The 15967-nt window shown below is 47.2% G+C and overlaps 1 protein-coding gene across 1 annotated transcript; it reads left to right on the top strand.

Moving 5' to 3' along the window:
• The first annotated feature begins 5390 nt into the window (after positions 1 to 5390).
• Positions 5391 to 15494, top strand: LOC119389665 (leucine-rich repeat-containing protein 47). The gene is made up of 6 exons (XM_037657023.2): positions 5391 to 6249; positions 7272 to 7430; positions 10248 to 10364; positions 10934 to 11052; positions 11417 to 11519; positions 13511 to 15494. Exons 1-6 carry the CDS (start codon positions 5422 to 5424, stop codon positions 13793 to 13795), a joined length of 1611 nt encoding a protein of 536 aa, XP_037512951.1. The 5' UTR covers positions 5391 to 5421; the 3' UTR covers positions 13796 to 15494.
• The last annotated feature ends 473 nt before the right edge of the window (positions 15495 to 15967 follow it).

Below are 15967 nucleotides of genomic sequence, written 5' to 3'. Positions count from 1 at the left end.
TCCTCACAGAATTTTGCAAGTTGCCGAGAAGGAAAAACTTCCTCGTTTAAACTTCCCTCTATGTTTCAAGAGTCAATTAAAAGCTAAACCCAGCTAGCCCAAGCTTCAACCCTTCTATTCTTTCGCAATTACGAGGAAACTATCCAGCAAGCAGAATGTGCGAACGGTAACAAGAAGATCGGAATGTCGGGCGACTTGTTTGTTTGCTTGCATACATACTGTCACGGACTGCCATTTTTGCGACCCGGCGTAACGGCAAATTAACGGGCGCCGCACTCCCCCGCTGACCGGTGGAACCGTTCGCTCATGAAAAGACTGGTCTTTAGTGCAGGGAAGTACTGAATGGGGTGTTCTTCTTCAAACGTTAGTCGCCGATGTTTGATCCTTTGTACCTACGGCGGCGTCGGCAGGGTCGTCAAAGGCCGCGATGCACCCCGAACCAGCTGTAGACTGCAAGACGCACCGGCTGAAACCAAGGAAACTGACCATTCCCACGGGCAAAACTGCTTGTGGACAAGCCGTATGAGAGAACCCCAACAGGTTGTCACTCTCGCTCAGTTGAGGACCCTCTCCTAATTAAAAAGGGACGCGGTCAATATATTTTTAGGGTGGAGTTTCTAACAATGAAACGTGCATGATTGGACCCATGTAGAGGTCTCTTTTCCCCCAGGACGAGAATGAGGGGACACGGAGGTCGATTTAAGCGCAGGATTTCGCCTTGCTAAGCAGTCTAGTTGCTGACCAACATGGTGTAGAAGGAGATCAAGAAGTATCCCTTAAGTGGTTGTGGCTCCGTATCGGCTGGCCACCTAAACTTAGCCATTCGTCTAGTTGTGACGCGAAATTAACGTCTGTAACGTAGGCATCGGTACTTGAATCTCGAGTAAGTTCAACCTGCCCGAGATCGGCTTCAAGCACTAGCCTACCGGAAACACCAGCGCTGCAACACCGCCGACATCGCAGTTGTGCCAGAACTCTCTCTGACTTCTTGCATCCGATCGTCGTGGACTCAACGCTGCCGGTCATCACAGGTATCCCTTCACCTGTTTATACCTTCGGACTTTCTCATCTGTAGTTTTATTGTTGGTTAGTTTTGTGTAGTTTGTAATACTTCTCTCTTGTAAGCTGATTTATTGATTTTATATGTATTTTGTTAGTTGGTATTAAGTGTTGTACTAGATTCCTCGTGCTGCAATATCACTAGAGTTTTGTTTTTCCCCACACACGTCTCTGATCTCTTCACTGTCTCTGCTTACGTACGGAACGACCTAACCTGCTGCAATTCCCGTCGCCGACTTCGCGCTGGCGACGCTAGAGTGGCAGCTTGTAACACATACATACCGTTTTTGTACCGTGGTTACATTGTGTTACTTCATCAGGAGCCGTTGGTCGCGGTGTCCCCGGCTTTGGTGGTGCTATTGTCCAAACTTATTTCTTGCTTTAACCAGAATTTGAGGTTGACATACGAATTTCTTTATTTGGGTACAAATAATTGAAAAGTACCATCGAATTATTACAAGTAAGCGATGTACTTGATTTATTCACAAAAATAAGCCAGTATAAATCTTAAAAAATGGCAGCCGTTCTACACGCAAACCCCCCCCGAAAAAAATTCCTGGGTACGGCCCTGGCATGCAAATACCGTGCATTAGTGATCAGCAGTGAAGCGAACGTGTACGCACATATGAAAAGTGACACCCGGTACTTTCCGCAGCGCACGCGCAACAGCTGGGCATTGCGTAGCTTTCCTAAAGAACACACACAGGGAGCAGCATGCGTGAATCGACTGCGCCGCGGCCCCGCGGCCGCGGTAAAGTCGTAAAGTGAGCTAGCCGCGGCGCCTTGCACGGCGAAAAAAAAAAAAAAAGAAAGGCTCGAATCGCGCATGCGCTTGCAAACGACACGGCGGAAATCGCGAAATGCTTCGAGGCTCCTTCGCTAGGAGGCGATGCGGGTGTTTGCGATGTGGAGGCTTCACGAATGTGACGTCAGGGCCTCTCCTTATTTTTCCTTCCTCCATGTGGTCGCTAGATCGAACAGAGTCGGCACCTAGCGGCGAACGGATGAAGCCCCGAGGTGTGGATGCCTGTGGCGTGTCGCAGCTCCAACAGCAGTGTGTGTTGTGTTTGTTGTTGGAGAATTCACGATAGAAGTTGACGGGTATGATTTGGTCGACGTCGAGTGAACTCATTATTTCCTTTTTTGTAATATAAGTTCGTAAAATCAGTCGCTTTTTTAGAGTAACGATGCGAAAACCATTTGTTGAATGCGACCGCTCCACATACGCTTGTCGCTTTTCAACGTGTTGTGAGTAGAGCTGTGCGCCGCCACGCCGCACCGCCGCCGCCTCCTGTTTTTGCTCGCGCCGCCGCCGCCGCGCTATACTTGCGGCGCGCCGCCGTTTGTCTCTTCTTTTAATATGAACGGTGAATCTGTACACAAAATACAACACACCACCGGGGTGTTCTTGGTGTGCCCATGTAATGGACTGTCCACAACCGCCTCTGATTGGCGGGAGCTCGACGAGAAGCGCGCCCTGTGTTTCCCGTTCTTTTCTCATTTTGACGTCACGAAGCTTTCACAATTCCCAACACAAGTGAGAGGAACAAAACGCGCTTCAAGCTTGCTCTACAACCCTGCAAAAAAAAAAAGGATAGAGTTTTTACTCGCGGGTACAAAACACATGCGCTGCGATGTTGTCGATTTGGACTTTATATGGAACAGTACGGCGACAGTGAAAAGCTGTCCAGAGTGCCATGTTAAAGGGCCCCAAAACAGCCTCTGAAAATACAAACTCGAGCGCGTTATTCTCTTGGCGTTTCTCGCCTTTTTGGCGCACTTCGTGATGCCGCAACAGTGATTCACGTGACATCATTAGGGTACACATTCTCGATTGTTACATATACTGAATGCCAGTTGTGAATTGTCTCCCGCCCTGCTGCCATGGAGTCGCCCACCCTTTCTTCCTTGTCTCGCGTGACTATATATCGTGCGCAATCAACTGATTTCGTTTCATTTTGTCCGTTTCCAACTGCGCAAGAGGAGATAACAGGGTGTAGCATAACAGGCACGAAATCCTGATAGGCTGAACGCTTAGTGCTTACATTGTACACGCGTTTTATGAAGAAACATGTGGCGAGGAGATGTCGCCTGTAAGAAGGGTATGGCGAGAACGAAACCAATCAAAAGGCGTCGGATTATTTGATTCTTCCTACGGACAAACACTTTACAGCGGAGGCGATATGCAGCGCTCCAGAAAAAAGGCGAGCCCTCTTCCACGGTTTTTGTATATTTTTTTATTGTGATAACAATTATATGGACACTCTGGACAGTTTTTCAACGTCGCCGTACTGTTCCGTATAAAGTCCAAATCGACAACACCGCTGCGCGCATCGTATGTTGCACCCGCGAGTAAAAACTCGCGTGCGCTGGCGAGGAACATGACTGAAGCAGAGATGAAACAAGCTGGCCTTCTCTGTCGCACGGAGGGCGCATGAAATAACACCACCCCGCCTGCGAGACTTGCCGTTAATTGCTCTTCAACCAGAAAGGAAACGCCCCGCCCGTGTTTCGCTGGGCGAAGGAGCATGAAGGGACGCCGGGATAAAGGGGATGGGCTGCGTGGCTCGAGCAAACTTTAATTAAAAGGGCGCGGTCACTCTGTCCGTAGACATATCAGCAAATGGCTCGTATACCTTATACGCGCTGTGATTTCACCGCTTCGTGCTGTGTCCACTGATACGAGAAACTGCACGAAAACCGCTTCTCTCCCGGGAGCGGCCGTATTCCCATGCACGAGCGTTTCGTGGAGTTACACGAGATCGAACCCAAAAGAGTTAGCTGCCCTAATTCGTATAGCATTATAACATTACGACATGTTGCTATCGCGTTCACTGCTTCGCCCTTTCCGTGAAACAGACTTTTTACAAAATTCAAGGGACGAAATTCTCCCCCACGATCTCGTGAATCTACGTTTCCCCCCCATCGCCACGCCGCCGCCGGAGGTAGAAGCACCGGCGCGCCGCCGCCAGTGATTTTGGGACCGGCGCACATGTCTAGTTGTGAGACTAACATTTGTAATTCCGTGTTACCCTTGCCTCTGAGTACAATGCTGACTCATGTTAGGGACTGTGCCACGTTTATCGTCGATGGCGACAAATTTGTTGCGGTGGGCCACATCACTGAATTCAGTGTCATCTCTTCTACATGCTGCTCTGACGATGCCGTGCACTTATCGCATTCGTGCTCCAGTCTTCAGGGCTTAGCAAAGACCCCAGAAAAGTCTACGTGAAGTTAACGGACGAGAAAAGAATAGAAGAATTTAACTGCTCATGCCCGGCAGGATGCTCATAAAACCTCAAGTTGTTTGGATATGGCTGGTCGCGGCGCGTATATACCGCTCCTTGTTGTATCGCACCTCGATTGTGGGAGGCCAGCGGGCCCCTTGCCCTCGTAATTACGCTTACGGTATGCTTGTCCTTTTCGGGGCAGCGAAGACACTATATATATATATATATATATATATATCTTCACTGTCGAAACGGTGACCCCAGCGACATTCCCTGTTCAACGATTTGTCATATCACTTCAAGCCTGTCGCCTTCCCCTGAACCACCGTGCCCTGAACCTTTTTCTTGTTTATGAAGTACAGCATACGTCACTCTATCTGGGCTGCCAGTACGGTGACGTGCAGCAGACAAGCGACAGCAGATGAGTGAACACTGACGGCAAGCTAATGTGCATGCGATTAGAAAAACCCAATCATGATCATGAAAAACCCCAATCTGATGTGCGCCAGAAAAATACACAAGGGGATGGGCATAGGCGTGCGCAGGGTTCCCCTTCAAGGGGGGCGAAAAATCATCGCCCCCCCCCCCCCACGGTGTTAGGTCAAAGTATGGGGAAGACTTTGCGCTCCCCCCCCCCCCCCCTCGCGACCCTCCTAGGTAACTAGGGGGGCGGCCGTCCCCCTGCCCCTCCTCCCGTGCGCACGCCTGGGGGGATGGGGGTGCAGTGAAGAGCACATAAGTATTTGCCGTCTCCGCACGGCATGCCAATGCACGGCATGCGAGCGTGCAGCGTTACAAACAAGCACCCAAGATTTACGATCGTAAAGGGTGAAATATGTGGAAATATCTTTAGCGCCTGACAGCATAAATAGAATGATGACATGAATGCCGATTATGTCGTAAGACGTACTGCACGTTTGTAACGCACATTACATGAAGCGAGCAAAAGGAATAGAGACCCTGAGATTGAATTGTTAGGCCCTTTGGGCTTCATTGAAATTGCACAAGATATTTATTTACGATTTGTCGCGAATCTTCTAGCAACCACGAGACGTCGTAGTAGTCGCCGAATCCGAAACTAAAGTCGTTTCAGGCTCGCTTTCTGCCGGCCGATTCCACAACCCTTCGAAAAATGGCTCCCGCGTGGCAAGAAGTGGACCACGCTCGAATAGAAAAACGATGCGAGCTCGTGTTAAGCGGTGCGGAAGTCTCGAAGAGAATCGAGGAGGACTCTTTCGACGTCTCCGTGTACACTCTTTTCCACCTCAACTTCTTAGAGGTAAGCCACACGTGTCTACCGGAGATTCCCGTTGGCATCGCTCGCCTCGTCAACCTCACCCGGCTCGTGCTGAACGCGAACCAACTCTCCAAGTTGCCTCCGGACTTGGGCAAACTGCGCAAGCTCAAGTTCCTCGACGTCTCTAGCAACGTTCTGGAGGAGTTGCCTGTCGAGTTGTCCAACCTCGGAGAGCTGCAGAGCTTCAACGTGAGCAACAACCGCCTCACGACGTTCCCTGACGAGTTCTCAAAGCTGACGCGACTAATCGTGTTCAACTTTTCGAGGAACAAGCTGGAGGAGTTCCCTTCGTTCCTCGCTGGCGAGACCCGGTTCGAGCAGCTCACCGAGCTCGTAGCCAACAGCAACAGCATAGAAACGCTGCCTGGCAAGCTGTCAAACACGCTACCGTCGCTCAAGTTGCTCGATCTCGCCGGCAACTCCGTGAAACAGGTTCCCGGAGAAATTGGAGACATAAGCAAGCTTAAGGAGCTCCTGCTCAAAGACAACCCGCTGAGCGACAAGCGCCTGAAGAAGCTAGTCGAGCAGTGTCACTACAAGCAAGTCCTGGAATACGTCAAAAGCCACGGTCCCCGAGAGTCGAAAGGTTCGGCACAAGACAAGTCCGGTGCCTCCAAGAAAGGCAAGAAGAAAGGAGGCAGCGCGCCCGCCGACATCCAAGAGGTGCGTTGAATGTCGTCATTCTTGACAACAGCAACGCTCTCGTAAAACACAGGCTTATTATATAATGTTCATCTGCTCAGCGCTAATACATCTTAGTTCTGAATTACGGCACTAAGTAGAGGAAGTATTGCTGTAAACTTTGGCGACACTGAGTACTTGTCACCATTTGGTTGCGTTCCAGATGTCTGACAACTTATTTATGATATGTAGCTCTACAAAAAATATTGTTGCTCATTGCAGAGGAAGTATGGTATGCTCTCTAGAACTTGCAACGCAACATTGCACGCTGTAGTTTTGATTGTTGCTGGTACTCTTATAGCATGTTTGTACGGATGAACTTAGAGAACTCAAATCTAAGCAAGTTGGTGTATGTTCATCTAGTCTGGATGCCTCATTTGCCCCTTCCTTGTATTGTTTGTTGGCAATTTGTTTCTTAGATGACTTGTAAAAATCATTGGTATAGAAACTGTTATAACAGTCATTGCTAACAGTGGTTTCTTCCATGTGTGCACGGTAAGAATAATAATAATAATAACGATAATTTTATGAATCCTCCGGCGACTTGTGAGGCTAGACAGAAAACTTGTGTGTCTGCTTGCCTGCCGCTAAAGGGCAAATGATGGCCACAAAGAGAGAGAAGGAGAAGAACAAATGCGCACAGAAAAAGCAAAGTGGACGGGGAGTACGTTTTAGGCGAGGCCTTCACGAGTCATTTATTGCAAAGCTACCTTGGTAGGATAGAGTTAGAAATGCGCGATTCAGCTTAGCAATTGCACAGTATGGCAGGGGCATAGCCAGAAGTTTTTTCGTGGGGGGCGAGGGGTTCATGCATGCGTATGTATTGGCTGCAGGGGCATAGCCAATGGGGGGGGGGGGTGTTTGAATCCCCCCCCCCCCGGCTATGCCCCTGCAGTATGGCATCCGTATTCCACTCCCTGCTCCTGTTTTTTGTGTACTACCTAAAACAAACAGGAATAGCTTTCTCGTGTTTCACTCACTGCTTTGTTCACTGGTGTTTACAGGTGCAAAATGCCTTTGAGGTGCTCCAGCTGAGTTCGCAGAGCCCCATGGTGATAGTCACCGATGCCGTGCAGGAGGTGAGGCCGTACATTGTTTGCTGCATCATCAGGAACGTCTATCTCGACCGAGACAACCGGCTTCGAAAGTTCCTGACTCTGCAGGTAATGCAGCGTTGAGCAAGCCCACGCTTTAATGGTGCATTTCATTGCACTCGGATACAACTTTAGAAGGCAGCGACATTTCCATGTCAGGGGCAGATGCACACAAGCCTGCACCAATAGACTCTTCCATAATTGTAAAGCTAGCTTTCCTGCGATGCATTTAGCCCAACTCACGTTGGCTAGTCACTTCTGCAAACAGCGTGTTCAAGCGCAGTTTGCTTGCGCTATGATGCGGAAAATACAGACTCGGCTCTCTATCTAAACGCGCATAATGGACAAGCCTCAGCAAGTGCAACTAGGACGTCGTCTTGACTTCAAGCACGATAGGTGCCGCCATTAGTTGGGCAAATATGCTGTGCAGGGAAGTGCACTTGCGAATTATGAATGAGGTCTATTAGCGCACATTCTATACTGATGTCATAAGCCGGGCAGTCGGTGACCCTGCCATTGAGGTGCAGTACTCAAAGGGGCCCTGCAACACTTTTTGAGCAGGGTCAAAAAACGTTGCCAATCGGTAGTCGAGGCTCCCGAGAACATGCGAGCCAAATATTATAGCAAAGCGAGCGGCCTGGAATTTACAATAAATTCTTAAAGTCAGCTGAAAATCACTCCCTCTCCTCTCGACAAATGATGTATTAGTCCGCAATATATGACGCGATTGTCGGCAGTTCCACCATTGGCTGATGTTATAATCATGATAACACCCTCATTATTACCTTCTTTGTTAATTTTTAGTTAAATAAGTAGATAATATGTATGTTTGTATTGTGTTATGCCGTTAAAGCACCGAACAAACATTAATATTAGCACTTCCGGTCTCACCGACAGCTCGTCTGCTCGTAGTTGCGTGGTTGCGTTTTCTTCACCATGCGCAGTGCCGAAATCGTGAATATTTCTGTGCTTTTGACCATCGCCGGTTGCCGTTGAGAGTGGCAGCCGTTCGAGTGTTGCCTCGTCAGCTGGAAACTGCATCGTCGGCACGTTCTTACGACCGACCGAGGCAGCGGTGCAGCGTTTCTCCGATAACAATGCTGGCGCCGGCTTGTTTAAGATACCTGTGTTCGCTGTATGGCGATAGTCCCGTTTGCTGTCTGTTCAGTATGTCATCGAGCCGTACCTCGGCGTATCCTCCCCGTAATCTCAGGTTCCCGAGAAACCGGGACACAGCAACCAAGCAGACTCGCATTTTCACGGTAGCTGCAGACAGCCGGGGGATGGGTCCGCGCCGGCCTGATGCCCCACAATCCTTTCTTCTAGTCTTTAGTTCTTTGTTGTCAGCCCGCACTCGCTGTGCGCCCGCATTCGAAGAGCAAACAGCATCGAAGTACCGCCACTGGGAGAAGGGTGCACGCAGCTTTGCCGTGTTGAATACGATTCAAGCGCGAGCAGTGCGACGAGGCGGTGTATCGGAGTGTGGGTTGAAACCCATCTCAGCTGTCATTCGTTCCAAACGCGCACGCAGGTTTGCGTCCATGGTTGGCAGAGCGATGAAAACACTATGGCAGTTCGAGGTGCACACCCAACATTACCAAACCGATGCGCAGTTTTCAAGCACGCGCGATACACGGTGCGATGGGCTCCGCTCGACGACGACTGCACAAGCCAACCGGAAGTGGCGCCACAGACCACGTTGTTGCGCCGAGACGCCAGAGAGAAAAAAATGAAGAAAAAAATGCCGCCGGCGCTGGCGTAACTCTTCGGCGCCTCCTCGCACCTCCGCCCTCCCTCCCTTCACGCCCCGCGCAACTTTCCGCGCGCTCGCGGCGTTGAGTTGAGGGAGAAAGCTGCGGAACGTGATCTCTATAATTTGGTAACACCACTTAGACTTGACGGATTCGAAAAATTTTTGCAGGCATATGACTCGTGAAGAGTCATACGTCAATAATGAGACTATTCCAATATAACTAAGAAAGGTGTTGCAGGGCCCCTTTAAGGATTGGAATGTGAAAATTTAGGGCTAAGTAATGCTCATACATTCCTTTCCAGTGTCTGCAGTTCTTTTCATATTGGCATAATTTTGACTGAGACACTTGCATCAACACCAACATTACCTTTAGCTGCCAGATTTGCAGCGACATGACGGGGTTATCATGAGTAATTGCTCATAGCAGTCGTTATACTAAAAAAAAAAACATTGCGTTTCAATCCGTGAGTACTTTACATCACCGAGTGCATGAGCAGGACTATTTCTAGTCACAGAGGCAATCAGCTGCCATTCTTCGGTCATCTGGGCAGGACCTCGCTTTCCTTGTTAAATAGCACCCGACTATAGTTCATACTACAGTAAAACATGATTTTCACTGATGTTGAGGTTTCTCGACCTGAGATCTGAAGAAATCTTGCCAGAGCTGAACTTTTGTCTGCTCCTAGAGCAGTCGTAGGAATCAAGTAAACGGAATAGTCAGTCCTATCTTGGTCTTGCTCTTAGCTCAAAAGCAACGACACGTCTGAGTACACCGAGCTTATGTGTAGTGCGATGAATAAACCAGGCAAATGCACTCTGAGCAGTCAGTTTCAACTGGCCTCATGTAAAACTGCCCTGTGGTATTCCTCTGTGATGCTTTAATTGGGCATTGCTCTACTTCCTCGGTCATCATACAAGTTATGCCGGTGTTGTTATGACTTGCATGGATTGTCAACTCAGTCAGCGAGTCTATACCTTTTCACACAAACAAGTGAAACATTGAAGATCCATTTCATCAATGACATGTTTAGAGAAAAGGCAGGAATTGTGCAATATTTTCTTTCATTACTGTACTGCAGGCTCTATGCTTATTAATGTTTTTTTTTTCTTATTTATGTTGTCTGACTTTCCAGAACAAATTACACGACACGATTTGTGTGAAGCGATCCGAGGCTACAATAGCTACTCACGACCTCGCAAAGATAACCGGGAACGTCTACTATGACGCCATTGAGCCTGACAAGCTGAAGGTGAGCTGTCCTGAACATCAGCCTTGCTTTATATCCGCAATTACCATTTTGCTTTAACTTGAACTTCTTGTTTGAGAACTTTCTTGCTCATAATGACATTATCGCCACGCGTAAGCTTGCATCAGCTTAACAAACTTCTATATGCAAGTTTGTTTAGAGCTCGTGCTACTGCCACTGAAGTTTTGAAATGTTTTACGATATATTGGCATGTGCTGAAGCTTTCTTTCGTGCATTGTATTTTTGGTCAGTCATAGCTTTTAATACGAGCACTGATTTTAGATTCTTGCATGTGGTAACAGAATGCAATGGTAGAACAATCCAGTGCCCTCTTCGTTGTCGTACTGAACAGCTAAGAATCAAGTTCTTGCGGTCAACAGTGTGAATGTCGTCTACACACGGACATAACTCAAGTACACTGTGTGGTTGCATGGGGATACAAATCTATAGCCTTACACTGCGAATTGTACGCCTTTGCCATTTAAGCATCCTACATTTATTTTTTTGCAATTGAGAAAACACTTGGTTAACACATTGTTCAATAATGTGGCAATCGTTGCTTGTTGTGGCAGCTTACACCACTCGGAAGAAAACAGGAAGTGAGCGGGAAGGAGCTGTATCGGCAGATGACGGAAGAGGCGGATGCTATGCGCAAGGAGAAAAAGCGAAGCACCTACCCGGGAATTTACAAGTGAGTACGCACCACTGAATCTTTACCTCCATCCTGTTCATTAAAAATGTCAGTCGTGGGTGTAGCATCAGCAAAATAGAAGGAACTTGCTTTCATTCGCTTGCAAAATAAGCACCTTTAGTAATGCGCTCACTCAGACTCACAGAACCAGCCTGATTAGGCTTAGGCTCTACAATGTCGAACTGCAGCATGTTCACAAAATGTGTTTTATACACTAGGGCACTCGCAAAAGAAGGTTTGGATTGTTTGTCAAGACGCTGCTACGTGGTGTAGTATGTAGTTATGCCTACACTCCTTTCTCGTCTTTTGTGATTGGGCAGGTTAAGGGTTATGCACGCTATAGTACATAGTTCAATGTTTCTAGGTACCTGTACCTCCTCAAGGACAAGGCCCTGTATCCTTTCCTGAGAGACGAGTCCAAGCTGGTCGTTTCCTTTCCACCAATGACCAACAGTGACGGAACGAGGGTATGTGGATATGTTTACCTCGCTCTCTTGTTTGGCATGGCTTGCTTTGCTTACCTTAGAAAAAAAGATGACAGGCCTGTCACAGTGCAGCACAGTCGCAGCGTAAGCAGGAGTGGGATTTCTAGAGTCCTGTTACAAAATCTCTTAGGTCGACAACTGGTGCAAGTACAGTTGCGAGGTTGCCTCTATTCCATAATCATCATCATTTTGCAAAGTAGGGAAGTACGTACTATGCTATAATTCATCATTTTGCGAAGTAGCAAGGTACCCAGTATGTATTTGTAAGGCAATATGTGCACCTACGTAGCTGCCCACTTTGTCGAAGCTGTGGCTGATGACGAGGAATTATGGCTGAGCCCTTTGTAATGCGTGAGAAGCTTTAAACCACCCACTCGTTACACAATTCACATTGTGTTACGCCTGGTGTTATTTTACTCTTCTGCCATGCAATATTACATCTGTTAACGTGATTTTCTCGTCATCTTAGCATTTGTTTTGGTTCTTTTTGTGAAGAAGTTTTAAGCACCGGCGTGGCTCTGGTGGTAGAATACTCAACTGCCACTCTGTCATGTATTTTACCACAGAGACAGAGACATTGCACATTACATGGTGTCCACGGATATCCGAGGTGCTGCGAAAAAACGTTGCTGAGATTTACGTAATATATCTTCTAACCACCTGCTGCACATGTGGCCTGCTTAGGTGCCATTTAGAAGCTGTTAATAAAATAAGGTGTGCTAGTTATCGGCTTTGTAGCTTTGCCAAGGTTGCTTCAGTGGTATTATGAGACAATGTTTGGCCCACGTGTTGCGTTTATTAACGCAAGTGAGAGGTATAGATGGGGGAGGAATATGATGTGCACACACAGTACTCACAGTACATACAGTCTCGAGAACTACTCAAAGAATTGGTAGGCATTAACTGGTGTATTAATGTCCTTAGCGAGGTTAAAAGAGGGGAAGCATATAATAGTGCTTATTAATGGACATGACCTCAGTCACAGAAGGCTCCCTGAGAAGCAAAAGTATGGCGTGTGGGTTCCAGTCCACCAAGCTATTGCGGATGATGTTGATGAATTCTACGGTATCAACGAAGAGTAGCATGCGTCGTGATGAAGCTAAGTATTAATCTGAAAGCGACTACAAAGTGATTTGACATATTGCTGATTTGATACGAGATATAGGAGCTAGGTAGAACGCTTCGCTATGCTAGTTTTTTATTGCTATTTGTACACTTCACTGCATGACGTGGCTGCTCTACAGTGAAGAATAGTAGGAGCAAACCTGTCGTTAGCAAGCGCAAATAACAACATTGCTTCCTTGGCCACTCATATTTCAAAGCATGCGCCTTGCTAAATTTTTTTCTCCATGACGTGCAATTCGCTTCAGATTCAGTGCCTTGTTTGACAGGATGCGCCTAAACAGTGCAGTTTTGTTGGTCCAGTGACACGAGGAGTGATTGCTGCATCGTTAAAAGAGAACTTGTAGGAGTGGGGAATAGTGAAGTGTTCGATATATGTATCACAATTGGTGGTGAGCGTTTACATTATGCATATTATACAGTGCCACACTTTTGTATAGGATATCCAACGGGCTGTTGCAGCTGTTTGATGCAAATACTTATATAGTCGGATACAACTTTAGAAGTCTGCGGCATTTTCCTCCTCAAAAGGCAGATCCACACAAGCCTGCGCCAATGGGCGCGTACTCCAGACCTGCGGAGTGAGCTGGACTACTGGTGACCCTGCCTTTGAAAAACATTATCGAGTGCATGAGCAGGTGGCAGGTCTATTTCTTTAGTCGCGGAGGCGATCGGCTGCTGTGCTTTGGCCATCTGGGTGGGGCCTCTCCGCACTTCTTAACTTGCATCCGACTATAGGTTCAGCTGGAGCCAAAATGACATTGTGTTGCATTTGGCCTTATATTTTTCTTTGTAGCATTGTTCATTAATGACCATTGTTCTTGCCTCATCTGGCATTCTTTCCAAACCAGATCTCAGAAGAGACGCATGACATTTTTGCGGAAGTGACTGGGAACAACCTTCCGTTCTGTAAGAAGGTTATGGACGCCTTGTTAGCCGAGAGTCTCCAGCTCGGTCTAGGCGATGAGGAGGCGCTCTCCGAGGCTGGAAGCACTGGCGACGGTGGCGCCACCACGCACAGGCTTCAAGTGGAGAAGGTCAAAGTGGTGGACAAGGATGGAAACCTGCGTGTTGTGTACCCTTCCAAGACTGACCTCGTCTGCCCAGGCGTCGTCGTGGAGCAGCGGTCCGAGTGAAGTCTGTCGCGCTTTTTTTGTGCGTGTAGGTGTTTTGTTGGGGGGCTTTACTGGCCGCCCGTTCCAGAAAAAGGACTGGTACAACGTTCCTGGCATTCGGCGGGCATCCAGCTGTTAGGAACAAATTCATACAAAATGGAGGCTTAGAAAATAATGGGAGTCTTGAAGCGATCATTGTAGTGCTGAAACAAGGAACAGTTGTTGGAGCCAATGTTTTGATGAGGGAACTTTTCCAGCTACATTTCTTGCTCTAACCACGTTAAATATTGCAATCTTTAAAGGTATGCTCAAGGAAAGTGTTAAGCCGAGTTAGAGCTACAGGTCAGTAGTGTAGAAGTCTATCATCGTTAACTACTTCTGTGTGGCAATAGTACATATGCAACTTTGTTGCGACAGAAATTACCACCTAAGATCCCGCCGTTGCTCCTTAATTTGAATTGCCTGTGCCAAAACATACAATTTTACGTAATCCTCACATGATTGCCCTTTCAGCTACCTTTTGCAAGTTGGCTAGTACCGACGTCATGCGATAAGTTACCATGGGGCCACAAATATAGGTGGCGCCACTCAGATTTTCCAATTTTATTATCTCCTCTATGAGTGGCAAGTTCATTATTGTGGAAGCCTAATTTTTTTAATCTAGTTCGACCTGATGTCTTCTTTTAGTGTTCCTTTAACAAGTTGATTGGCTCATCAAGATCCAGTGTGCATGCAGGGAAGAGATCAACACCCGAGATTAAAAGCTTAAGGTTTGCCTTGTCCGTGGTGTGAGATTTGGGATGATATACCATAGGGCGTTCCGTTGTTCACTGGTCGATCTGGTGCTTTTCACCGGTCGTTTTGGATCCACTCTCTGCACTAGATTGTTCTCACTGACTCCACTGCCAAGGTGTGGGTTCGGGCGAAAATAAGACAACAAGCATAACGTTCCTTTCGCCTTCATGTAAAATCCGTATGAAACATTGTGGTCACTTTGGGACAACAGCATTAGATTTCATAGCAAAGTGCATGCTGGAAGCCGGGCACCATCTTCAGTTTGCGTGATGCGTGCACGAACAGCTTCCCGTAAGCCCCCCCTCCCCCTGCAGCGAATTTTTGCTATCCACTGGCAGTTCGGATTGATGCAATAAGTGCTTACTTCAGCACTTCAGAAACCGCTCCAGATTTACCAGTGAGAAACACTATTAACAGAGTGCTAGGATTGCTGTTGCCTTGAATGCCAATACAGTCAGTGCTAGTCACGTCATATCTTGTGAAAGTGCAATCCTGAAAGTAACGATTCGACGAAATTGCCTGACAAATGGGTGGTTTCTCACATGTATTTAAATCATTTGCCTGCCTGCCCCTTTCGAATTCCTATCAAATTCCTGGGAGAAGAACTGTGAATTCACACGAGGCTGCCTCTATTGGCATAGTCGCGTGGCTGCTATGGACGACTCTTTGCACATGCCAGGAATGCTAGATTTTAGTGGCATTTTTCAAAGCGAAAGCACAATTACCTTTTCTTGAAAGTCGAACAACTTGCATTGCACTAGGCAGTTACCCTGCCGGTTTTGCTCTGAGGAACTTTGTTGGAGTGAGCTGCTGCCTTTTACTGAACCTCCGCAAGAAAGTGAACCTTAATTTATTGAAAGTTTTACAGTGCCAGATGTCTTTGTGCTTGCTGTTGAAGGAATAAAGAACCTTGCATTGTACTGTTTTTTGTAGTCATTCATTGCCAATATATTTTTTAGCAGCTGTTTACCCTGCTAAAAACAGGTGCGGAAGTTAGAGCGGGCCAGAAATGGAAATGGCTACACTGCGATGCTTTTCTTTGTATAAAATCACAATTGGCACCTTTAGAAAGGAGGAAAATTTATTCAGGTGGCAGTCACCTAACATGCTTGAGAAGATGCAAGCTAAATATGTGCGAGGCGAAGGGAGTGAAATTTCACCCACGTCGCAAAAAATGCACGAACTTTTTCAGCGAGACTGTAAAAGTACACTCAAACCTCGATATAATGAACACTGATATAACGAATTATCGGTGATAACGAAGTAAATGAAGAATGGTGTCGTATATACAGTACTACAAATAAACAGTTATAACGAATTTTCGGATATAATGAAGTTATTTTCGTGGCAGATGTGACTGTTATAATGAGGTTTCAGCGTACCCCACTGCACTGCGCC

Source organism: Rhipicephalus sanguineus, chromosome 4 (assembly GCF_013339695.2).
Source record: "Rhipicephalus sanguineus isolate Rsan-2018 chromosome 4, BIME_Rsan_1.4, whole genome shotgun sequence".
Lineage (NCBI taxonomy): Eukaryota > Metazoa > Arthropoda > Arachnida > Ixodida > Ixodidae > Rhipicephalus > Rhipicephalus sanguineus.
This window is presented reverse-complemented; position numbering and strand designations above follow the sequence as displayed.